The 27,817-nt window shown below is 38.1% G+C and overlaps 1 protein-coding gene across 3 annotated transcripts in view; it reads right to left on the reverse strand.

The window, feature by feature from the left end:
• Positions 1-442: 442 nt before the first annotated feature.
• LOC111868197 (armadillo segment polarity protein) overlaps positions 443-27,817 on the reverse strand; it is a 35,493-nt gene continuing 8,118 nt past the window's right edge. For 2 of the 3 annotated variants that reach the window (XM_023858635.2, XM_023858634.2), the window contains exons 3-13: positions 27,441-27,668; positions 24,263-24,450; positions 21,543-21,847; positions 20,535-20,836; positions 20,142-20,290; positions 19,045-19,506; positions 16,133-16,300; positions 13,364-13,514; positions 9,961-10,112; positions 7,178-7,274; positions 443-3,582 (exon numbers count right to left, since the gene is read on the reverse strand). In XM_023858635.2, coding sequence (XP_023714403.1) covers positions 3,368-3,582; positions 7,178-7,274; positions 9,961-10,112; positions 13,364-13,514; positions 16,133-16,300; positions 19,045-19,506; positions 20,142-20,290; positions 20,535-20,836; positions 21,543-21,847; positions 24,263-24,450; positions 27,441-27,668 — 2,417 coding nt within the window. In that variant the 3' untranslated portion in view covers positions 443-3,367. The remainder of the gene's footprint in view (positions 3,583-7,177; positions 7,275-9,960; positions 10,113-13,363; positions 13,515-16,132; positions 16,301-19,044; positions 19,507-20,141; positions 20,291-20,534; positions 20,837-21,542; positions 21,848-24,262; positions 24,451-27,440; positions 27,669-27,817) is intronic. The other variant, XM_023858636.2, reaches the window with a different exon arrangement.

The following is a 27,817-nucleotide window of genomic DNA, read 5'->3' on the forward strand; positions in this document are numbered from 1 at the left end:
ATGAATGACCGCATATCACTTATATTTATACCAGTTTGTCATATTGATGCCTCTTCCTGTTGGTGTACAATGCAGTAGCAGTTCGGAGTCAAACTGAGGTCACCCATTCAACTCTAGCCTTTCACAGTGGTGCTTAACCTGGTGTCTGTGTTGCCAAACAATTTTTTTCATGCTCATCTCAGGATTTTTGTGATGTATGTGCTTTGCATGGGGCTGAAACTTGGACACTTAGGGCAGTAGATCAGAAACACCTGGAAAGCTTCGAAATGTGGTGTTAGAGAAGGATGGGGAAGATCAATTGGACCGATTATGTGAGAAATGAAGAAGTGTTATTTAGGAGCAGAGGAATATACTACACGAAATAAGAAAACAGAAGGCTAATTTGATTGGTCATATCTTACGTGGTAACTGCCTTCTAAAATAAGTTACTGAAGGAAAGATAGAGGGGCAGATAGAAGTGACCAGAAGATGAAGAAGAAGACGGAAGAAGATTCTGGATGTCCTTGGGGACAGAAGAGGATATTTTCATCTGAAGGAGAAAGCTCTAGATCACATCAAGTGGAGGAACTGTTTTGGAAGAGACTGTGGACCTGTCGTCTTGACAGATTACAGATGAATGAATGAATGTGATAATAAACTGGTGCTGGGATTCCATGCTTTGCTGAGTATGAACCCTGCTTCTCTCCTTATACTGTCTGGGAGTAATTTCATTTCTGTTACTTCTTTTATAAATCCCATGTAGCCTGACATTCCGGCTAGTACTTCATCTCATAGAACTTGATCCGGTAGCATGATTCCATGAGACTGAAGTACCAGCCAAAACATCTTGCTACAAGGACTGACTTATCAAAGCACCAGGTTACGCAGCACTGTGAAAGGCTAGAGTTGGATGGGTGACCGCACAGTTTTACTCCGCCCAGAAGGAAGGGGCATCGATTTGACAAACTGATACAAATATCAGCAATATACAGTCATTCACCACACAGACCCTGATGATGGAGACTGAGATCTCTGAAGCACTGTTTTTATTTCAACATTGATACAGCTGATCACCTGTCAAAATTTTACCGCATTTATTCACTGTGAAAGCTTCAAATCTTACACATGAATTCTGCTCACATATACTTTGAGATGAAAGTCTAGGCTAAAGTCTGAGTGAGGTTTAATGGGATTTATTGAGTTTTCTTGGGTCTTGGAAATGCAGACTGTAAATCAGCTATTAGCAGGCATTTCATTGGCTATGAAACATTTATCAAATGTGAATACCAAAGATGTTTCGAGTAAATGCTTTTTCTTACGCTTAAAACACGAAGTTTGATTCTCATGACAAAAAATTTACAGTTATTACCAGCTTAGGAGCCAGTGTTATCTGATGTGTATGAATTAAATCCATGGGAACTCCCACCTCACCATGTTAGGGGCTGAAACTTAAACGCTCCCATGTGAAAGGGCTAAAGCACTACAACTTGAACACAATAATAATGTGGCATTGCAACAGATAGAAGAAATTAGGGGGAACACTCAAGACTGATTTACCCACAGCAGAAAAGCTCAATGAAAGAGATAATTGTAAATCCAGGACACATCTTGTAATCATTCAAGCATATGGGTGTATCTAATTTATATAGTAATCAATTAATTAGAGTTCAATTCAATTTTAAGAATTCATATTTTTTGTTGATTAATAGAGCTCCCTAGTATGAGAAACATAATTAGCATGTCTTTGCCACCAGAGATAAAGAGGTTTTCTTAGAACCTTTACTTCCGCCGCAGCAGTAAAGCACTTTAATGTGCAAGTGTTAAAAACGCGTGTTTCAAGCTGACAATGTCAGACCATATATAGAATTAATGCCTTGGCATGGCATGACAGCAAACTGACAGCCAATTGTATTAGAGGGCGTAAATAATTGACTAGTATAAAAATTAAAGACAGTTCCAAATTTAAAATGAAAACAAAACAGAAGTCAAATTTTGTAAACAAACACAATCTAAATTCTTATAGCGTCATAACAGTACAAGTGCCAACTCAATTGGGTATAGGTTCCCACTGTGTACAAATGTGCACACTTCATATCTGTGAAGAAGTAGCTTTAAGATGCTTGTAAATCAGACAGACATGAATATTGCCTTACAAAATTTAAAAGTATTAGAATGAAAACAATGACTTTATAAGAAAATGAAAAATCATGCAGGTGATGGCATAAGTGTGCAAGATTAATGCAATAAATAATGACTTCATGGTGTTCATCTTTGCCTGCCCAAGCAAGGCCTAAAACAACCCTGAGACAGAAAATCAGTTCATACCAACATAACTAGAGCTAGTGAGCATGATGAACCCTGGAGGATCAACAAGTGGATACCATCACAAGAACGGCAAAGTCATTGTGAGAAATTTGATTTTGATAAGTGGCAGTACTGATACATAAGTACAGGCTCACCCAGTCTTCTATAATTTCAAAATCATCATATTAATTTTCTTACACCATATCATCACGCCTCCAACAAAAGGAAACCTCAAATAATATAAAATGACATGATTGATTACAGTTAAAAATGTCATCCTGCACCTCAAGCCAAGTTTTGTAGGGTGTACACAAAACAAAAACACTTTGAACTATGCTCGAACAGTAAAATACATTCACAGTTGGAGACTAACGGGTAAACTCAAGGTTACCAAATTTTGTCTTATATCAAATACTCAATTTTACATTACATTTACAGGAGAGACTACAGCAGAATTAGGTGTGATTCTGTATGTGTGTACTAAGCTGCATTCTGCTGGGAAACAGCCAGATACTACAAGAAGTGTTTAACCTTCAGGTGAACAAACCTACTTTTTACAGGAAAAGGTTCCTTGTGGCGAAGGGGATTATAAATTGCTCAACATTTTTGTTATATGTTTGAGAATGTCATTTTAGGAGCATGCAATAATGCACAAATACTTTTCAACCAATAAGAATATGCAGAACTTTAGCCCAGTAACAGCAAAACAAATGAACTAATTTTAGATTTGGACAATGGCATATGATATCAACCCTTTACATAATCCGGATCAACATTTATTCAGGGAATGTGGTGTTTAATTTTGGACACCCCCCCAACCAGACTAGGCATACAGTCACACTAAGCAATCAACACACCAATTTAGCTACCTATCATGGCGGAATATGTGACCTGTATAACCATAATAGGTAGGGCAAAATAATAACACTTCCATACACTTCTATCTGCTACTGTATTCTCATATTTTTATTAAGCACTATAATCATGCCTAAATGCCTGCTGCAAATCCATGGTCTCTCAACTGATCAGCCACAAAATGGTGCATCCAATGTTCAGCCACAGATGGCAAGAGTTAACCAAACTACTACAGATCAGTGTCATACCAAGCTGCCACCTGATTGTTGTCTTGCGGGGGCTGAGGCAGCTCATCAAGATGGTCAAAGTTGAGGTCAGAGGAATCTGGTCCACCCACATCCATGGCATCCATGGGTCCATATGTGGAGCCCCCTGCACCACCCGCTCCATGATGAGAACCAATCTCCAAGCCTTGCATAGAATCTATTGGTATCTGGTCATAACCTAAGGGACGGTTGCGCGAAGCAGAGAAAAATCCATTAGGCTTATCGGCTACAAGGATGAGTCAAAGTATACATAAATACTAACTTAAGAAATTAAGGCACACTTTTATAACTCATTACATAGTAATTTTTACATATATAAATGCAAGGGAAATTAATAAATATGAACACAGAAGGCATGCAAATTATGTGTTCTGACACAGAATAGTACAACACTTTTAAACTTACAGAGCAGTACAACATTTAAATTTAAGGTTTTAAAAGGAAACACAGAAGCCACTTGCATCCAAGCAACAAGCAAGCAAAAAGGTGTTGGCAGTAAGTGTTTTAGTACAATGAAAAGCAGTAATTACACTTGTGTGAATTTCTAAGCAGGGTTCACAGTGTAATGAAAGTGACACACATCTTCTGTTAACATCTGACTCTTACAGGGCTTATTTCCACTGCCTAGTTTTAGATGCTTATAATACATGTTACCTTTCTTCAGGAGATCTTAAATTACAAACTTTCAAAATAAAATCTCAGGAAAAATATTTAACCTAACAGAAATGAGGCAAGTGGAAAATTTAGGAAACGTTTATGCTAGACTTTGATTTACCGGATTCGCGCTTCTCACGGCAGTGACAGTGAAGAGTACTGTCTTCTGGGAAGAGCTACTGTGTAGTCTGAAGGAAGCTACCAACATATTGGCAAGAATGCACTTGTTGCTTCTTGTTCATTTCGCATACTTTATGACCATGACGATGAAGGGAATACATTCCTCTGAAATGCCAGTGAACTTCTTTCTACTAGACTACATGGCTTCATTTCCCAAAAGATTGTACTCTTCAAAGATCTCATATGTTCAAGTAAATTCCAACTTGCTTCCATAACAGATACACTTAGGCATGTGTGAGTCTTTAATTGAGAAAATATCTCTATCTTGGACAGAACAGTAACTTTTCATTCCTGAACTCCAAAAATGTCCTGATAGCTGCTTTCACTTTGCACGTGTAGGTCCTGTCTAAAAGGGACGAGTATTGTATTTACCCAAGTGGAAGATGAGTTTCTTCTGGCCCCTTTCTCAGGGTTAAAAAATCTATGCATCATCATGTATGTACATTTCATGTTTTAAATCTGTTTGAAGCTTTTGGTGTGTTCACAGTACAAATCGCACCTTGCTCTACTGTACCATGTGCAACGTGCAAGTGAGAAAGTGACAGACAGAAATATGTTTCAAGGTTAGAAGCTACAAGGATGTCCAAAGTGCTATCAAAGTTACAAAACAAAAGTAGTAATTCAACAATTTATGTCACAAGATTCTGTGCTAACGCAACTGCTGCTCAATATAAGAGAGGCAAGTTATGCCAAGGAAATATCAGTGTAAACAGGAAAAACACATCAGGCACTGCAGTTACGGTTTGTACTAACAGACTACTGTGATCAAACATGAAAAACAGACAACTGTGAAGCGGCAAGAAAATACAGCATCCCCTAAGTCAAAAATTTGAAAATCGAAAATAAGAGTAACTGAAACTAATCAATTCTATGCAAAAACTGTCATTTGCATACATTCAAAGACAGAATAGAATGTCAGTCTCATGCAACATTACTCAACATGAGGCTGAAATTTTAAGTCCATGTAAGGGTGGTGTGTACAAATGATGCAGAGAAGAAGTTTTCTTCTTGTTGAAGGTCTTTCTTATGCAAGAAGTTACCAACACATTTCAATGAAATGTTAGTGTATTTCAATTTGCCATCCAATTATATCATCAGTGATATAGGTGCAGCATCTGTTGTCATGAAATCATCAGGCAATAAAAAGATGAAAGTGACTAACACTGACTGAGTTGGCAGACAGCTCTACACTACCACTATGTGTGATAGCGAATCCAAAGAAACTATACCTAAGGCACAGCAGACGCCTATGGGGCTAACTAAGGGACACATGGCTAAATGAACCAATGGAGGCCTGGTTACGTGTTGTCTTGAGCAGGGGACGAAGACTATTGTTGATAAAAGCAGGAATACTTGTAGTTGGATGCACCTGAATATCATTAACACTGGATGCAAGATCTGTGATTCATGCAATGAATAGTGACTGTGTGGTCAAATCTGGAGAAAGAAGCCTTTTTAATAAACATTTGAAACAACTGTGCTCCAATGCCTCATGGAAGGGGACTATGTTCTGACACCATGGAAACAATAAAGATGCCCAGTGTAAAAGGAATGTGAGAGTGGATCACGACCATGGCAACAGAGCTCTCTCCAGAAGTGATGGTCAGAAGACTTAAAGCTCAGACATGAAATAGGAACAGTGAGCAGAGACTGTAAGGCTGAACAGAGGCTATTACTTCAAGAAGGAAACTAACTCAATACATTCGATGCATAACATGTTTTCCAACATTTATTTTCTTTCACATTTTTAAAGTTAAGATCAGAAATTAATTCATAAAATTACTTTTTCTCTATAAAACATGTTCTCTAGTGCAAGATCATCTCACATTTAGAATAATCTATCATTCGGGTAAATATCGTCCTACGTGATTTGATTTGTGTGAGCAGTCGTTAAGGTACAACTTCTTGAGCTTGTAGAATGTAGGTGTGCTACAGTCAGTCTTTCATAGATGTCACTTCTATACATTATGATCAGTGCACTATGTGAAAGGTTGTTACTCTTTAAAAATTATTACAGAGAAAAAACTGGTCTACTAGAGAAAATTTTTACTGTCTAAGTTTTTGGAAGACTGAGAGACTCATTCTCACACATGCCTGGTAAATCTTTTTAATATAGCATACACACACAGTAATGTCTGTTGTTGCATTGAAAAACCGAAGAGTTCCTCAAAATTAAAATTTGGGGAACAAAAAACTGAAGATGAAGTTAAAATAAATTTCACTGTTCTGTACTCGACCTGCTACAATAGGGATATCTGACAGGAACATTAAAGAACACAGTTTCTAAACAACCGCTGGAGAAAAAAAAGTGTAATGTCTGCAACGCAAATTTGACATAAGTGATATGAGACAGGGAAGTATCACTATAGACATATCAAAGGCAACACAGTACATCCCTTGTCCCTTTCACATTCATTACTACAGTAGTTAAAATATTCATTCATCTGTTACTGACAAGAACAGAGAGGATATTCTGTACAATTCTGAACCTCTTACTGGCTAGTGCAGATTTACTGCAGCCACACTGAATGCTGAACATTTGACAGATGTCTGGCACATTTGGTTTCAACACCATGAATAATAATCACCATATAAATTATATATTTTAGAAGTATTTTGATATGAAGCCCTTCTTCATTCATTTCCATGGACGTTACTGTATCAAAAGTACAAATGAAATGAACTTAAGAAATCTGTCATATACTGACTGAATTCTGATGTATTTTCCTTCTCACATAATACAACATATAGTAATCCTGGACAAGTCCTGCTGATGACATGAAATAAACATCCAACTGTCCACTATATGTACACATGCCTTTTCTCTGTCCATGTTAAGAAAACACAATGCCTGGGACGAGCATCAAAGATGATAATGTCACTGGAAGTTAGACAGAGAAAGGATGGTCAGTTGATCAATAGCCGGCACCTGAACATACCTTGCTGCTGGTAAGGCCTGCCGCCATGACTGCTATGTACACTAGGTGGTCCCTGCCCATACATACCATCATACCCCTGGTCAGGGCCAAGCATATCCTGCAATGGGGTATCAAAGCAAAAAAAAAAAAAAAAGCCACACCATATACAAAGTGCAACAATCACACCAGACGTGCTAAAAATTACAAAATAAAAGGAGAAATTAATTTTATTTCCCCCAAATCTGCACCATGGATTAAGATTCTTACCTCTGGTGCAGCTGAGAGTGAAACTAAATAAATCTTAAAGCTACTGTGATATAATGCATGGTGATTATCTAAGTGCATGATTGTCAACTGAGTGGATAAAAACAATTCACAATTTCACCAATGAAAAAATATAAAAATAAAATCAGATATATATATTCAAAGAATAACATTTCTAATCTTCAAAGACAACTGATATATATATATATGGTATGATCATGCTTTGCATAACTAATAACATTCAAAATTCATAATTCAAGGGTATTCAAGAATTAAATATCTAATGCAAATATTGATACACTACTATACAAAACTCATGCAAATTCTAAAAATGATTAAAAAATATCACCAAAGGCAACTGCAAGTAACTCTGTATAAGGCTGTGATAAAATGGTGCATTTTGAATCTGTAAACATACAAGGTCTGATCAAAAAGTGACAAAACTAAACTCAGATCTCAGACGAATCATACTGTGTAGTGACACAGCTGCGGTGAACACCTCCCAACATGTTACTGCATACTGGGGCACAGCTCCATGAGCATTAAGTTCTGAGAGAAGATAAAAAAATGGCAACTGAAGTTTATAAACTGAGGTAATGGCACATGGAGATGCAACAATGATCAAACAACACATTTACAGTACATCTATCTAAAAATGCAACAATTATACTATCAAAAATGATCAATCTGTAGATCAAATGCATGATTTAGCATGAAATGATGAACCATTCGTGACATGGCTGAAGAGAGAGTAAATTCATAAGGCTTATGCAGGTCATTTAATTGTAGATTCAGGAACAATGTGTGACACATTAGCCTTGTTCCATTACTGCTGATAGAGAAGTAGAAAGAACACCACTCGCCTGTGCTTTTGACTTTCTGAAGTGCAGAAACCAATGAAAATGTCTTACAACCATATAAAATATTTGGTTGAGGCACTATGCTACAAGCTGGAAGGTTGTGGGTACGAGTCCCGATGAGGTGGATTTTTTAAATTGACCAAATTCTTCCAGCTACACTAGAGCCCTGGGGTTGATTCAACCTCTAACAGAAATGAGCACCAAGAATCTTCCTTGGGGGGGGGGAGTTAAGGCTGACAACCTTACTGCCATCTGTGAGCTGGTTGTCTGGATAATGTGGGACTCTCAACATCTTACAACCCTATGGGCCTCCATGGCCTGTTACAGGGATAACTTTACCTTTTTTATAATATAAGAATACTAAGGAGAAATAATCACAATGGAAAACCTATTCCTTCCAACAACTGAAAAGGCACACCATGTAAATAGAAAAATAAAGCAATGGTAACTGTTTTCTGCTGTCACAAGGGTGCTGAGTATGTTCCATAAGGCAGACTATTAACCCTTACACTGTTAATGGTGTCCTTGCTGCGATCGACAAAACTCGTATTGTGACTTTAGAGTTTCAAATCTCAGGTTTCTTTGCACCAGTCTCATTCAAACTTGGTGGGTGCATAGAGTCATCTATTGGGAATGTAATGAAGCACCAATCATTTCAATGGCCGTATTCTTCTGCCATCTAGCGTAAGAAATGTAAAAGGTTGCATCTGCACAGCGAGGCACTCACTCCGTGGTCGTGTGACACAGGTATTTCACAGGGCTAGTAAAAATTGCTTCATATAGTGTGTGGTGCTTTCTATAATAGTTTTAAATAAAGTGGTGGACTTTGATCAACATGTGACATAGTGATAAGACTAGGATAGTGAATGATGTACTTTTTTGGCCATCTTGGACAACCCTCATTTTAATGGACTTTTCCCCTGTGAAAAATACTCAATAATTCAACATTTTTACAACTTATGCTGCCTGTTCCCTGTCTGAGGTAAGATTAGTTACATTTTATCACAAATTTTCATACTTTGCACTTAAAATATTTATAAAAGATTTATTAAAAAAATAATTCAGCACAGAGGGTACTAAGAGTTACTTAACATACTAGCAGTGAAAGGGTTAATCAACAATTTTACAATTGTTGAGATGTCTTTGTGAATGTCTCCAAAAATTGGAATACAGAGAATGGTAAATTCACTAAAATTGGCCTACTCAACTCCTACTGTGTGGGGTAATTCCTTTAACACAGCACTCACTCTACAAGAGAGGCAGCTTCTGTTAACTCCCCAAACACTGTATGGTTCCCTGTGGCTTGTACATAACTCCAGAAGTTTGCAGCAAACATGAGCATGATGATGCAGCCTAATCCCAATAGCTATATGTCTGATTTCACAGATTTTGTCTCCAAACTTTCTGATCAGGCCTTGTAGTCAGGATGAATCTGATCCTTCAGAATTTAAACACTCAAATGGCCATACAAAACACAGAAAGCAATATACTATACGAGGAACAATGCATGAATGTACATGGCAGTACAACAAAACACTCATAATCTTTGTAAGAATTCTCACCTATGAGCCAATCCGAAGCTTCAAACTTTAACCACGCAAAAGTACATAACATGATGGTATTACCAACTCCAACGAAACTAAGTTCAGAAGCAACAGAAAAGCACAGCAGAAAGCATACCTGTAAATCTGGACCCATCCCAAGATCACCTCCATTCCACAGATTCTGGTCTTCACGGAAAAGAGAATTGGTTAATTCCATGGATAACCTCTTCTTGTAATCCTGTGGCTTATCTTCTGACATTCGGAATAACACAGCTGCAGCATATGTTGCTAAGAGGAAAGAGGATTGGAAAAATATGAGTTCAGTGAACTGTTACTTTGACATTATTCTGCATTCTAAAATCGTTTTGTAATTCAGCTTCACTCACTCACTCACTCACTCACTCATGGGACTGAGCGCTTCTTGAGAAGCCGTAAATTGTGCAGCTACTCAAGAACTTCCCAGCATTTTCTGTAACCCACAGGTTCATTACAGTGTTCACAAGAGCCCTCCACTGGTCCCTATCTTGAGCCAGATGGATCCAGTCCACACCATCCCATCCTATATCTCTTCCTCTCCTCTTTTGAATTAAGATTCATTTTAATATTGTTCACCTACCTATGTTTTGGTCTTCCTTGTGGTCTCTTTCCTTCTGGCTATCCCACCAATATCCTATATGCATTCTTCTTCTCCCCCATTTGTGCTACATGCCCTGCCAATCTCATCCTCCTTCACTTGATCATTCTAATTATATTTAGTGAAGACTACAAGATATGAAGCTCCTCATTATGTAGTTTTCTCAAACCTCCTGTCACTTCGTCTCTTTTCGATCCAAGTATTCTCCTCAGCGCCCTGTTCTCAAAACACCCCAATCTGCCAGCTTCCTGGCCCTTTTATATTGCTTTGTTGCCAGCAAATGGGAAAACACTGCCCCCAATAGTTCCTTGACTGCTGTCTGTGTATGCTGCTGTTGGGGACTGGTTGTGTGGCACACAGCTCAGCAGGATTGATGCACCTTCACCCATGATTTCCTGTTAGGCACACTGTGACAGTAAATAAATGATCAGCTCATTCTATTTCAAACTCTCCAACATGCATTTAGAGTTTCTTGTCACCTCTGATACTATAAGAATGACATCCTCAAGTAGGAATGAGATCAAACTAGTATTTGATAGCGACTCAGAAATAACCAAGGAAAACTATGACAAAAACAGATGAGAAGGATGATGACATAAAGGGACAAGCTCCATGTCAACACCACTGAGAAATATACAAGCAAAATCCTGTTAATGAACCAGTTAGCTGGGGGTGTTCAGAAAGGATATATGACACTTCTGACGATAACATGATTCCAACCCCACTTGCTACACAAGGGATATCAAAGTGGGCACAAGTGATGGGTAATACACACAACATCCATCTATTCACTGGTGACATGACTGGAGACAGAATGTAGCACCCAACATAAGTATTCTACTCAACTACAAACAGTGTTTTCACACTGTATTGTCCCTCAATTGTTGTAGAGGCATGTTCACTGCACATAGCAATGGTCACGGCATGGACCACAGAAAACACTGTTCTTCTACTGCTGTGTGCATGTTTCAGGTGTTACCTAGCAATGGCTGCTGCTTACAGTCGCCACCTAGCAACAAGTCTATATAAAACAAAACTTACCCCAAAACACACAAATGTTTTGGAACAAAAATTTATAAATTATGACATTTATTTAGGGAAGGACAGGACATGTGCGTCCAGAGAAATGATAGCAATACACACAGCTGTGAAACATCTATACATGGACAACTTCCTTTCATTGCTCAACTTATTTGATGATCTGCCAAAACAGAAAATCAATTCTTGTGAGCCAGTTCAAGCTAGCAGAAAGAGCAGGCTACCAAACACGTGACCAAGAAACCAATGACTGAAACCAGGCAATCTTAATTCTAGGACAGAAGATGATTTTCCGGCAATGGTGTGAAGAGTTGTGACATTTATAGGCATTGCCAAACATGCACACTCCACTAACAAATGGTAGCTTCCATGATGTGCATGGAAATGCTATAAAGTCAAAAATCATACATGTCCACAGCTGACATTCGGTGTATGTAGACAAAGGGGTCAAAATGGTGAGCAACTAAACAGTAGAACACTGGACATGGAAGTGGACAGAGAAATTATTTTCTCACTTGCTGGTCTTCATATGAATGTGGTGCCAGAATGACTCACACACAGTTCAGACTTGCCCTAATGTGCCTTAGCTGATTCAATTCATTAAAAAAAAAAAAAACATAAATTTCTGTGCTTTTATTAATGATGCATTAGTGTTCTGCGAAATAGAGTGTAGCTGGGGGTTCTTCACCAATCCATCATATTCCGTGAGAGGTATACTATTTTTTTTATTGCTAGTGGGTTGGGACTAAGTCCCTTGTAATGCGGCAACTTCTGGCCTATTGTACCAGCCCCAGCTGATAGGTGAGGGCAATTGTGGAGCAATTGGTGGAATGAAGATTGGCAGGGGAAACCGAAGTACTCGGAGAAAACCTGCCCCAGCGCCACTTTGACCCCAGGGCCACAGTGCAGCTGGAAGAATCAGTCAATTGAAAAAATCCAATGACCTCATAAGGACTTGAACCCGCGACCTTCCGGCTTGTAGCATAGTGCCTCAACCAACTACGATACCGGGTGCCCTCTTCCTATGTATAGTAATAAAAATTTAAATATTGTCGTGTCTCCTGGTAATGCGAGAAGAAATTTATGGATTCCGGATAAGACAAAACTGTTTATTGGATAAGTGGTTTACAATTGCATTTACAATCACTCAGAAATGTCTTGCAGGTGATGCCATCTGGCTAGTCTGTATTCTTTTGGTTCATAGCCAAGCTGGTTTCTTCTGCTTTCAGCTCTGCTCCATTCAAGGCCACTGCATTACTCTTTCACAAAATGTAGTTCTTACAGTAAAATCTATAATTAGTAGCTAGGAAATGCGGTGGAAGATTATGTATTTCAGCCATTTCTGTATATTACAAATACCCGTTAGAATGAATAATTTTATGAATTTTATATATTCTTCTGATTAAGTCAAGAAGGATGAGGTGGGCAGGGCATGTAGCATGAATGGGGGAGAAGAATGCATATAGGATATTGGTGGGAAAGCCAGAAGGAAGGAGACCATTGGGAAGACAAAGGCGTAGGTGGGTGGACAATATTAAAATTTATCTTAGAGAGATAGGATGGGATGGTATAGATTGGATTGATCTGGTTCAGGACAGGGACTAGTGGAGGGCTCTTGTGAACACGGTAATGAACCTTTGGATTCCAAAAATGCTGGGAAGTTCCTGAGTAGCTGCAGACTTGGCGACTCCTCAAGAAGGGCTCAGCTCCATAAGTAAGTAAGTTATATATTCTTCAGATTTAAAGGTCAGACTGTACGAGTAAAATATCAGGTTCATTTATATCCAAATGATAGACCCCACTGTCTTGGTGATGTTGAATCCTCTTGTGAACTAGGACCTGAGGTAATTTGGAAAATACCACTCACCAACTCCTTCATTGTGTGAATGTAGCAACTCTGTCAATGGGGCTGTGGCTCCTTCCTGCTCAATCATCTCAGCACCTTCTTTGTCAGCAGCCAACTCACACAACACTCCAGCAGCCACTCGCTGTATATTTTCTATATCATTAAAAAGTAACTGAAACAAAAGCAATTAATGACACTCTGAATACAAGGTGTAAACAGCTACTGTATCAAACTATCCAGAGCAATAACTCACTGTCGCAGATCTGAGTAAGAAGTGACAGTGTCTGCCAAACACAACAGAATGTAACAAGCATTCGTTATGTAACTCTGGATGGGATAGTGTCTATGAATCTATCCACTGTACAGCAAATAAATCTGTTTCTGAACGCTGCGATGCATAAAGTATGCAATACTTCTTTTCAGAGTATAATTTAAGTTACACGTAACTGTTATACAGCCTCTTCCAAAGGGATGACTTGCTTAACTTATTGTTGGCCTGTTAGCTGGAACCTGCCAGCCATGAGAAAAGGCTAAAGGTGTTGAGCTAATATGCCATGCAATATAAATAGACACCCATTTCTCAGGGTAAATAAACTGTTTAGAAAAACTCACCATCATGGCAGATAATTAAAATATATCCTTTATGCTCTTAAACACATTTCAATTCTGGTGAAGAGATTGACAATAATTAAGTAACTGTTTCATAAATGTTGTGCTTAAGTTCATCCAATGTGTGAAGACCATTTTAATGCACTTTGTTTTCTTTTAGGATTCACCAGATAAAAATCATAGGTATTTAAGACTAGAGACCTTACAGGCCATAATAGGAGACTCATCAGTCATCAAACACCTCTTCTGAATCATTAATGGAATAACAACACTGCATGCTGTCGCGCCATCTTTCATAAAATAACCATATATCCCTTCCCTGCATAATCCTTATATGGCATGCACTTAGAGGTGATGGAAGGACTACTGTCCTCCAGGGACCTACTCCCTCTTCAATTACACTTTTGGATTCCCCACTCATGGTTTCGAACCCAAGCTGTGCATGTTTCCTGAAGCACTCAAGCCATAGACTCAAAGGTGTGAGTTCAACACTCAGTTTTAAAATTTATTTCTTCAGCTTTCTGCCTCAACACTCAACCTTGGACTGGTTATGTTTTTCTTGTTCACTGTATTATTATTATTATTATTCAGCATCAGCAATGGCAGCGAAGCTGTTTCACAACCTCTGTGTTTGGCATATGTGATTGAGTATCCACCCTCTTAATCATCTCACGAAACTAGCAATGTCTTAAGTTTATGTTTGTTTCTGTAGCAATGCACACAGCTACAGAAAATACACTCAATTCTTGATTATCCGCGAGCAGATAAACCGGTTTGCGGCTTAACCAGGGCTTTTTTGAGGCTTATATGTTGTTTAATATTCATTCACTTTTGTTTCACATGGTGAGTCGTAACACTATTTTCGCACTAGTGTGAACTGAGCTCTGCATTTTTTGGTCCCGTTATGCTAACACAATGTTCTAGGGTAGGGGTGAAAGAATGCAAGGATTTGTGTAAAGTTTCAAGGACAGATACACCGCCCCAGTTAGTCATCGATCTTCAAGTGCATTAGCAAAATGTCAGGGTGTAAAAGGAACCATGTTGTGTTAAGTATTCAACAGAAACTTGAAATTATCAATCAGTTGGGAAAAAGAGGTGTAGTTAAACAATTAGCAATGCAATACGGTATTGGAGAACAAACTGTTCGTGATTTGAAAAAACAAAAGAATAAATTAATTTCCTTTGCTTCGTCTTCTAATTCAAGCGGAATGAAGAGAAAAACCATGAAAAAATAAACATATGATGATCTCGACAAAGAAATGCTGATCTCGTTTAATCAACTAAGGGCACAGGGAACAACATTAACAGGAGTTTATGCTAAACAAGCATATTGTGTGTTGGATTCAATACAAGTTCTTATATTCTTCAATGCAAGTTCTTATATTCAAGTTTTCGTCTACCAACTCGCATAGCATCTTATTTTTACTTTTCCAACCTTCTGCAAGACAAGGGTAGTGAAGAGAGGGTAAGCAAGGTGTTTACTGCACAGAGATACTGCGTTTTCGGACTTTATCCATCGCCCTGGTTTTAAGATAACTAAGATAACCAGGATGATGGATAAAGTCCAAAAACCCAACATCTCTTATACACCATTGTCAGAATCCTATAGTAAGGTATTTACTGGTTTCTAGTTGAGCTAGGAAAAATAAATCGTTAATGGCAGTATTCATTGGAACTTCATGGGCTGCTAGCCAAAAACAACTATGGAAGCAAAACTACAAACATTGTTTCTTCAAAAAGTAACAGGAAAACAGTAGTGGCTAGTTATGAATCACTCTTCATAACAAATGTGCCAGAAAAAAGGCCTTATTTTATGCAGCGGTTTTGCATACATACATTAAGAAGCTAATGATTCCAATGGTTTATGTCACTGAAAATTCCTCCTTGTAAGACTTTTTTTCTACTGACATTTCACAGTATGTACAACATAATGGAGCTCCCTTCACTTTCAGGTTAGGTTGCATAAAATGTTAAGATGCTGGTGAATGATGGATTGGAAAGGGGTTCAAAAGAAGCACCTGGAGAGACTGAGTAAAACCACATACCTAAATCATGGCAACCAATCTCTGAACAGATTATGAAACCCAGGACCCCATAAATATGAAGCAAAAATACTGATTCCCATACCCGAAGTTTAATGACTCAGAAATGGAGCAATGAATAAGCTGCTTGCAAACCGACCTGCACAAATATTGGGATCACCAGCAGTCCCCTGATGATAGCCCGGTTGTTTGATTCCCTGGCCAAGATATGCAAAGCTCCAACAGTTCCTTCCACTATCTCCTCCATCCTCACGCCATCAGCATACGCTCCGGGCTGCTGGCTGCCACTGCTAGCAACTGAAGACCTCTGTAATCCGATGTTACAGAAATTCTGAGAAATAAACTCTGAATATACTAGCAAAATCCACAATATTCTACACACAATTATGTCACTACTATGTTATCAATCAAGAGTCATAACATTCAACAACTATTTTCCACCCATGCTAATATATAACATGAAAATAATTTCAACATGTTACTTTACTATCATTTCACTCACCTGAAGTTGGTCATTTACCAGTACTTTGTCCAGACTACCACATCTAATCATGACCAGATGGTAATACAACATGACAAAACAAAATTTATAATTTTCACAGAGCACACACTTTTTCTTTCTGGTGCTATGTGCATCTGCAATTACACACACACACACACACACACACACACACACAGGAATCATCAGCTACTCATTTCTTTACTGCAAAATACTGCAAACCATGAAAATTGGCTGGGATGCCAGGTAAGCCAGTAGTGTAAGTGCTAGGAGTCAAAGTGTTACATAAGACATAATTATCTGTGGGGGGGGGGGGGGGAAAAAAAAAAAANACAGGCCGTGAAGGCCCATAGGGTTGTGAGACGTTGCGGGCCCTACACTATCTAGACAATCGGCTCAAAGATGGCAGTAAGGCTGTCAGCCTTACGCGCCGGCCGCACATCATTCCCCAGGAAAATTATTTAATTAATTCCTGGTACTCAATTCTGTTAGAGGCTGAGTAAACCCCAGGGCCTAGTGTGGCCAGAAGGATTAGGTCAACTGAAAAAAAAAATCCAATGACCTCATCGGGACTTGAACCTGTGCCCTTCCGGCTTGTATTGGTAGTAATACTGAACATGTATTTATACATTTCTGATGTTATGTTTTTTCAGAGCTAATTTTTAAAGCGTTTAATAACAAGTGTACACAAAGGTTCTATAAATCACTTGATATGACCATGGGAGACCATATGAAAGCCAAAACTTGTTGAATGGCCACTCCTTTATTCTCACGTATGCAGCAAGAGAGCAATGACAAAAATTAGTTCCTAGATGAAAATTTTACTACAAAATAATTTTGTGGCCCTTAAATGGGAAGACATTTGTGCCAGAGCATCATAGGCAAAAATTTAATGTGGATAAGAAATAAAATTATTTTTCTTAAAATTGTATTCTCTGAAAAGGAATTATCATACCTAACTAATAACTTTATTCAGTTAAATATATCAATTCACTGGACACTAACTGAAACACAGGGAGAGGGGACCTAAAATGTACAGGTTACAGAGTATTCATAAAATGCTGGAATAAAATCATCCTAACGCAGTAGAAATGGATCATTTTTATGATCTGACTTGGTAAAAATGGCATGTCACCACCTAGTGCTGTTAAGGTAATGAAGTCTGGGATGCTAGGATGGACTGAATATGTAGACCAAATGGGGGCCATAAAACATATGAAATAATGAAGGGGAAACCTCTTAGTAAGCCTCCAATATGAAGACCAAAGACAGGGAGGAGAAATCAAAGTGGAATACTACACCAGCTTTATACAGATTTCAAGAAAGCCTCTAATACAGTTGTGAGAAAAATGTTGTACAATATTCTCACTAAATTAGTATATCCATAAAACTGGTTAGGCTAATTAAAATTTGCCTCACTGAAACCTACAAGAAGTCCATAAAGATCTGTAGCAAGATCCTTATTAGTACTGATTTCAATTTTGCTTTATAATATGCCATTATGAAGATCCCCACAAAAGAAAAAAACAGGAGGGACTTTAACTGAATGGCACAAATCAACTTCTGCTGTATGCTGATGATAATTTATTAAAGAAACACACAAACAGTGTAAAGTAAAACTCTATTAACTGCTAGAAGAGAAGCCAGCATATAAGCAAACAGTGAAAACTAAATACAGTTCGTATAACACCAGCAGAATGCAGGAGAAAATCACAATGTATGGACAGTTACAAATAGCTTGAAAATGTGGCAAAGCTCAGATATTTAGGAGTGACAATGACAAACTGGAATTGCATTAATAACAAAATTAAGAGCACATTAAATCTGAATAATGCTCCTTACAAACACTTCTGTTACATAAAAACTTAAAAATTAAACAATATAAAATTATACTCTTACTAGTCTTTGTGACAGGCCAAGCTTGCCTCCAAGCAGGCCTACAAATGTATACAATGATTCCAAAACCTTGCAAAATGCCAAGGCCTTGGACCACACTGAGCTGTTATGCCATACAAGAAAATGTTACCTGTATTCTTGCAGGTATGTAAAAGCTGTTCTCATATTAAGGCGAAAACAGACTGTCTCACAAAAAGGCACTCAAAACAGATGGAGCTAATGGTGAGAGACAGCAACAAAAGGTTAAGAAAACTGCACAATGATGGGTTTCATAATTTTCACTCTTTACAGGGCATCATTAGGGTGATCAAACCAAGCAGGGTGAGACAGACATGGGATATGAAACTAATAAATGAAAATTAACCTTGGGATTCCATGAAATGCATGGCATATCTTGGCTAGCTGAATGATTGTCAGCCTCTTGTAGACTCCGCACAACTAAGTTATTCAATCAGGAGATTACAAGATGACATTAAGATCTCAAACAAATATGTTATGAGAATTGTGTCCTAGGGCAGGCTTTGGCATTAGCGGGACAAAGCTCTAGATTCTATTACCACAGGGTTACTAAGACGGAAGACCTAAGTGAATGACAGAAAATATGAAATGGCGAATCTCAAAAAACTAAAGAAGGAAGACTATGAATATTCACATACCTTCTGTGTGTCATGGAAGGCCCTCGTGAGAAGACGAACAAGGTGGTGGATAGCTCCATGTTCACGCAATGGTGCATGATTTGCTGGGCACAGGGCCAGATTTCTGATCAATCCTATCACTGCTTTCACCAGTGGCCATCGGGACGGGGCTTGCAGCAGCTTTACAATCACCTGCATGCCATAGTTCAGACGTACACCATTCTGTGCCATCTCTGATTCAACATGTCGTGATGTCAAATGGCGCAGGGCACAAACAGCAGGTTCTGTTATCTCTTCTCGTTCCCCTGCATTGCAGATGGTACGCACCAAAGCATCTACGCCACCCACTTGGCATACTGTTACTTTATTGCGTTGGTTGTTGCATGTCAGGTTTGAGAGAATGCCAGCAGCACATGTCACAACATTAACATCAGTGGATACCAAAAGCTGAACCAAGCTCTGTAGTAGGCCTTCAAGGCCATCCTACAGAATAAAAAAAATTCAATAATATCACTAGAGAGTAAAACCATACATACATATTGAGTTTCTATCAACTGTGTTATTAAGCAAGAAGAAATGAAACAGACTTGTCAATTTGAAAGAGCTGGGGAGGAAGTAGTTGCTTCTCTCGTATATGTGTTCATCCTTTCCACAGCACTTTCTCTTTTTCCTTGAATTTAAGTCTTGGTCTTCCCAATGGTCATTTATTCCTCATCTTCATTTAATCATTTGTTTAAACAATAAAATTGCATATGTGATGTATGGGGGGGGGGGGAAAAGCTATCCCTGTAACGGGCTGTGGAGGCCCATAGGGTTGTGAGATGTTGAGGTTCCCACATTTTCCAGACAATCGGTTCATAGATGGTGGTAAGATTGTCAGCCTTATGCACCGGCGGCCTTTTACCCCCAAGAATATTCCTGGTACTCATTTCTGTTAGAGGCTGAGTCAACCCCAGGGCCATAGTGCGGCTGGAAGAATTAGGTAAATTGAATAAAATCCATGAAAAGAGAGGTATGTAAACATAATGAAAACGGAATTAAATGAACACTATGCACTTAAGACTGCAATGAGAAAAGAACCAGCAATTAAACAATGGCAGTAACAATGCTCATCTCACCACTTTGGTTCCTGCATCTGACAAGTTTCTCAGGGTCCACAGGCAATTCTGAACCAAGCGTTGACTTGGATGACCAAGATGCATAGCCAATGCCTGCATTCCTCCAGCTTCTACAATAGCTGGCTTATTGCTTGAGCAGACAGACAGAACTGAAACCAAATTATAAGCATTATGCTGTGACAGCATAGTGTGAAATATTAAACTATTCACAAAAGAAAAGATAATTATATGCCTGTCCTATTGTTTGCACTGGTTTTGTGACTCCCTCCCTTCCAAGAGTGTCATGTGAAGTGTAAGAGTGACAGCCAAAGGAAAAAAGTAAAGGGATGCCCTCCAAATGATTCACAATCCTGTGACAAGAAACAAACTTGACATTATATGGTTTTGATCTACCTTTCAATACGCGTGACGTTGTCCAGAGCAACTTCTCATAGTCATAAGACCGCATGATTCGAACAAGTTCTACTGGTCCTTGTGATGCCAGAATAATCAGCTTGCTCTCTTGGTTTCCATATGCTAAGATCTGTAGGCAGTCTGTCACAATGGCCAGAAACTTGACATTATTACGCTGTAGCAGAGCCACCATTTTCTGCAAGCCCCCAGCAAGTCTGACAGCCATTTTGGAGCCTTCCTGATGAAGTAGTAGATTGTGGAGTGTAGTGATGGCATAGAACAGCACAGATTCCACAGGAGAGCTGAAATATAACCAAAATCAAGTTTCTGCGAGCCCTGAAGATCATTAGCATGTCCACAAATTTTTACAGTTAAGTTTCTTCAACCAGCTCAATACAATTCATAGTCATCCCACCTAAATGTTGAATGCTATGACAATGAGCCAACAGTGCCTTCCAAAGAACTTGCCAGAACTCAAATTCAAGTTGAACAATTGCTGAAGGGATATGAATACTGTACATATATTACACACTAGACATTGCAGCACATGGTGTAAAATCAACTGCTAACAACCCAGATAATGAAAGACAGTTATGAATATAATGAAGCATCCATCAACCAACAGAAATCTACACTTGGCACAAAGTAAAACTGAGACAAAACATTAACACAACCATAATGGGATCTGAAAAGGAATGAAGTGTATTAATTTCATAAATCTCTAGGTGGTTAAAACTTAAAGATTGTTACTGTCACTTTTGAGTTTAATTAATTTTTTAACTTCAGTGAAAGACAATGGAATATAAACACCAAACTGTACCAGGCCATGGATAATATCAAGAAAGTGCCTGATGACTGTCACAGTATGGACTGAAAGACACGGAACTAACAGCATTAATAAGTGAATGTCAGAGACAGTGTGAATAAGAAACTGCACAGCCTCGGCACATTAACAAAAACCGCTTAACAAGAGAGACTTAAATAATGATTCTAACTGATTCAACTAACCTGAGCAGCTTCACCAATGCTGGAATACCACCACTCTTGAATATGGCCAGCAAGCCTTGTCTATGGTGTGACAAATTGTGAAGAGTTCCAACAGCTGCTTTAGTAGACTCCAGATCATTGCTATTGGAGATTGCTCGAACCAAAGCCGCAACCATTTGGGGGCTGTTCATTATGGCATGTCTGGAGGCTTCTTTCTTGGATAGTTGGTGCACCATCATAGCAGCTTGTGATACTACCACCTGATCCTCATCATTCAGAAGTTTTATGAGTTCTGGTATTGCTCGAGTGGCTAAATCAGCATCATCCTAATAAAAAATGTTTCCAATCCCATCATAAGGTCAATGTTCAACAAATATGACATATTCCTCTCAGAAAAATTACTCACATCATGTTCTAACATACACATTTAACTGGATGAGAGAGGAAGACTGAATAGTAATGTGTTCATAATTATAATAATTACAGGAGTATTATAAAGCAATGGCGAGAAAGGTCTAGTCTTCACTTCTTCTCTTTCTGATCTCCTTCACAACAGAATTTGGAGAATCTGATTTGTTTCATTCTGGTCTGTCACACTATCAATTCTAAAGACAAAACAACTCCGTCCAGTACGACTATTTAAGTTCGTGTTTGTTCGTGGCTTGCTGTAAACAACACAGCAAGCCACGAACAAACACAGGACGATACTAAGAATCTCCTTCTCAAGAAAGACAGGCAGCACAAAAGACGATAGGAGAAGTGACACGAACCTACTTGGTTTATAAATTTTAACTTAAACAACAAAGTTTTAAAAACTTTAAAAACCTTAATACCTGGAAAGCTGCTGTGATTGTGTGTAAATTGTGTATTCCAGGCATTGTGTGTGTATGTAATTTAGCACTCAGAACACCTATTGTGATAGTAGTTTCCAAATAAGTATCAATGTTCCCTCTGAAGATGATCCGTAAGGATCAAAACAGGTAAGGGTGCTAAGTTTTCAAGTCGTAAAACTTAAATAGTCACATTGGAATGAGTTGTTTTGTCTTTAGAATTTGTAGAATGTCACAAATGATAAAGGTGGGAAAACTTCATCTGTGAGTACCTCTGTATTAAACACACAGTTGTACAAAACATTAAAAATTCATTAACAAGAACTAAAAAAAGGTGTATGAGCAACCTGTAAATTGAACACTAAGTGTAGGTCATTTACAGTATACTGGAACTCCACGATACAAATCTTTCTACAATTCTGAGAGTTATTCTGCTACTTAGGAATTCACTACAGGGATTAAGATATCTGATGTTAGGTCACCATGATGCCTTGCATTTTCTACAGCATCTCTCTAAAGGTTTCCTTTATTCATATATAAAACATTATTAATATTCACATTTTGTATTTAAAGACTTCAAGAAGACTGCATTATCATCTACGCTTTCACTATGAACAATACAACCCAAATGAACTCAAACATTCCATTTCTGTCTTCTCATAATGGGTTTCATTATAGTTATGGCAGTGATCATGGCAATTCAGTTTGCTCATCTACGCAAAGGATTTAAATACTGCCTCCTCCTACTCCTTACTTTACTTACATATTCTTCCATCCTTCTGTGTAACATCTTTCTTACCTTTTGTTCCCATCTCAATCTTCCTCTTGGGAGTTCTGCTTTTAGTTTCACATTCATCTTTGGGATTCTACCTCAGTTCATCCAGAAAACATGCCTCATACCTATTCTGTTCTTAATTTAACTTATTTATAGTCTTCTCACTTCTTATTAGCTCTCTTTTAATACTTCCTTATATACTTCTTAATCTCTTCTCAGCAGTCATTAGTCTAATGCAACCTTTACATAATAAAATTCAGCAGAGGACAGAGGACAGATTTTTTGGTACTGCTACTGAAAACATTTTAAACTGTTTGAATCCACCACTGCAGAAATTTGCTAGAGATGATTTTGTTAATTTCTACTGTTGCTTGCACAAGTACATTTCTAAGAATACTGAGTTATCAAATGCAAATCCTGTCCAGTGTTATCTGCCATTAAATTTAAACACTGAACTTTCTTTCAGACATTTCAAAACTATTGTAAAAACATTTAATCTTGATTTTGTAAATGAGGACAGCCTGTATGAAGAGTTTTCTAGTGCAAAAAATGTTGTGAATGTGGTAAAAACAGGAAGTATAGAACAGAGTTGGGTCAATATTTTCAGTGATTTAAGAAACAAATTGATGTGTCAAACCTTTACAAGATCTTAGGCTCTGTTTTAAGCATCCCAGGCTCAAATGCCCTTATTGAAAGCGTTTTCTTCACTGATGAGCAATAAATGGACTGAACAGTGAAAACAAAGCAGCTCAGAACTAATTACAAGAGATATTCGTAGCAATTATTATGACTATACTTGTAAAGATTTCTTAAAATTTCTACAAGATAAAAAAAAATTCTTAGTTCTGCAGCATCAGTGGACAAATACATAATAGTTTATGACCATGAAACATGCAAATTTGTAAATATTTATTCTATACTGTGACATGTATATTATATACAATGTAAATTAATTGTTTTGTTTAATACTATTCATTCCTTGAACATATGCCGGAGTGACGCAGCACCACTAAAAAAGTGCAAAATTTGTCATGACTAAATCATTCATGGCTAAAAGATGGTCGCCCTATTGCAGTGTGACTGTTACCGAATATGAAGCTTTTATCACATGGCATCCAATAAAAAGTAAGTTGTACCTGGTAATTGATGAGGTTTACAACAGCATGTTTCAGCATCTGACTTGGTTCAGCTAGTCTCTGAACAGCAGTGGGCTGAGCTGGGTCAAACTGAGTTGATGGGATCTCAATTCCTTCCTCCAATGTCTCAGGAAACATGGCAGCCCGCACACGTTGTGAGCGTGTCTGGCTCAGCTGTTGGTTCATCTCTGATCACAGTGGACATTATTTATGTTACTAATTAGTAAACAACAGTACAATCAGATACTAGAGCTAATAAAACACTTTTCATGTAGTTGTTCTGATCTGTCTCTGAAGCTGGGCTTTATTATGTACCAGTATTCCATAAACAATTATGACTTATACACCATGACACATTCCATTACGCACTATGTCATTGTTCACAATCTGCCATTTCAATTCACTGCATTCTGATGCTACTATGCCAGTTAATTTAAATGTTCCTTATACATCATGTTTTAGCATATTACCGTGATACAGGGATATATTATTTCACTGTGTTCTACTGCATCAGGAATGACAAAGGGTTAATGGTAATGAAAGTATGAATTTAAATATGAATTCCCTGTTTCAATAAATAAAAGAGGTAAGACAACTCCTCGACATTTTCTATGCCACAGCTCAATCAGTACAGTGACTGGCTATGGACTGGATGTTCAGGGTTCAATTTGGGAAGTATCCACCAAGTCACCTTCCCAACTGGTTCTGGAGGCCCTTCTCTATAGAAATAATAGATGCAACATGGAGTCAACAGATCATTTCCATTGAGAGCCAAGGTCCCCAATGCATACATATTTACCTGCATATGTCCTGTATCAACTCACGATGTGGCTGCGTAGGATCATGGGTAACCTTAGCCTTACAAACTTCTTTATTTTTATTTTACACTAAAAAGCGACATTATACAGAGTGTACAGTTTATTGCTGGACTGGTTCCCATGGCTGACAAGGGACTCTCGTTGCAAAGACCTGTAGTAGTAGTATACAACTCACAGCCCCCATCTTCGACTGTTGTTTAACTTACCTCAGCTTATAAGAGTCTTGAAGTGATGACCCTCTGCTTTTACCATGCCTCACATCATAACAGAATATGTTTCTAGATGAATAGTGAAGCTACTGTATAGGAACAGTGAAAATTTCATGCCTAACATTTTTCTTGAAAGTTCTTCCAAAGAATGCAAGTTGTGCACACATGCTTTTCTTTCAGTGGTCTCCACAAATAACTCACAAGGACTTAAATCAGGAGACAGTGGAGGCAATTCTTCACTTATGACTTACTTGGCTTCATCTAATGCATCCTCTGGATTACTTTAGTGTGGGCCATTACAGTATCTTGCATAAAATACCTGTATAACCTTACATAACATTCATTAGGAAGTTACCATTTCATGAAAAAACATGAGCCCAATTATTCTGTGCATTAAATACACACCAACCCAACATTTAAATCATGCAACAGAACTTCACAAAGCACAAGTATGTTCCGCACTCCAATATCTATTGTTTTGATTGTTTACATAACCACTCAAAGAGAATCAAGTCTCATCAGACGCTGTTAACATTAGCAACTTTTGTACCAATCAGAGACGTACTTTCTGCCAAGCCACACTGATGAGCCAAATGATTTCTGCTTCTAACTGAATACTGATATCAACTTTTCTTCAGTCAACAGATTTATGATTTCTTCTGGTCTAGCACTGTTCCTGTAGAACACAGTTTTGCTACAATATTGGAAATTGTTGCTTTATACAACACTGAACCTTCTATAGGACTATGCAAGGTATTGGACTGGAATAATTTCTGTTCAATGCTGTAAAGTATATTTGTACATATCTCAATGACAACTAAGCAGGCTAAACATCAGGAGTATCAAGATAAGTCAGCAAGCATGTGATGAAGTGAATATTCAGTGGCCAGAAGTTGACAGGCACAGGTGGACAAATTTCTAGTCAGCTGGTCTAAGAATAAATTGGATTATGTGTGGCTGAGAGCACTGCGTGACATTGCAAATGCAAACAAATGAAGGCTGACAAATAATTTCATCAACATATTTGAGCAGCAACATATAACACTAAGGAAGTGACAAGTTTTAGATCGTTTAAACTATGTAATTCTTCATCTTTGCATCAGAGATCAACTGTGTCCAAGAGTAACTGCCATATCTAACATGTAAGGCATCAAATTACCATACAAACTAAACCAAAGTGCATTTTACAATGCCTAATGATCTACATGACCCTTAAGACAGCCATAATCAGTGTTGCTGCTTTCATATTTGAGTCATAAGGACAGTACAATAAATTGACCTGATGCTGGTAGTGTTAAAGACTCTCTGATAAATTGACATGTCAACTCTGGCAATGAATGCATAAGTATATAGTTTCCTTCTATCAATGTTCATATCCTTTAGCCATACAAATTCCACACTTCTGTCATGGCCACAGTTGTCTACTGGGTATTCCTGATGCACTGTCCTCTTCAAAATTACTAATTCCAGAAATTCTACAGTACTGTAAATCACTAACTGCATGCTGCAAATACAAAAAATTCTCACAAAACAGACATGCAATGACTGACAGCAAAAATCTGAGCATGTGTTATCACAGCAGCAAACTGCTCACACCAACACCGAACTCAAACCACTGCATTCCCTATGCCTGAATGTTGCAAGATTTCAATCTGTGTGGAAACAAACAAAAAACCCTACAAAAATAATCTACAAATTATGGAGATTTTACAGATTTAAATATGGAATATGACTCTAGAAATCAATGAAGAACATGTCACAGAATTTTTACACTGGAGTGGAATGCATTTAGATACTGTTTAATATCAATTTCCATAGTTGCTGTAGTATCAGGTCAGTAATATGGCTTTAGTGATTTTTCTGATGACAGAACCTACAATCAGACAGTGCGGCAGCACGTTACCATTCTATCCAAGGGAACCTGTTCACTCTCTATGAACTGGCGGTAAGAAGGCCAAAGAGAACAGAACCTCTCCATACATTAATAGGTAACAAAATGATGCATAACATCTGATGTACAATAACTTCTGCTTATCTTGCATACAGAGGTGTCACAAAAAAGCTATACAAACAAAAAATAAAACGTGCAATTCTTCCATAGATGTAGTACTACAACTGGGTCAAATTACAACGGTGAAGTATGTTACTCACCATCCACTTGGTCCTGTGTAAAACCCTGTGTGAATCCTTGGTCAAGATCGAACATGAGCTGTTCTGACTCCATATCTTCCTCTTTGCCAGTGAGTGATGGAGCCTGTGTCGTGGCACCGGAATGAATTCCAGAATCTCCCAGATACGAATTCTGCTGCCACATAAGTGTCTGCTCCTTGGCTGATCCCATTGGCAGGTCTCCAGGGCCCTGGTAGTTGCCATGAGAAACTGAAAGAAGCAAGCAAATCAACCATTACAGTATAAATACTATGATAAGTTCTTAAGTACAAACACATACCACTTCAAGTGCAAAATATCACAAAGAACTCAAGCCCAGAAAGACGATGGCTGATGGGTGAGAAAGGATTTTGAAGTTG

The sequence above is a fragment of the Cryptotermes secundus genome, unplaced genomic scaffold (genome assembly GCF_002891405.2).
Source record: "Cryptotermes secundus unplaced genomic scaffold, Csec_1.0 scaffold146, whole genome shotgun sequence".
Taxonomy (NCBI): Eukaryota; Metazoa; Arthropoda; class Insecta; order Blattodea; family Kalotermitidae; genus Cryptotermes; species Cryptotermes secundus.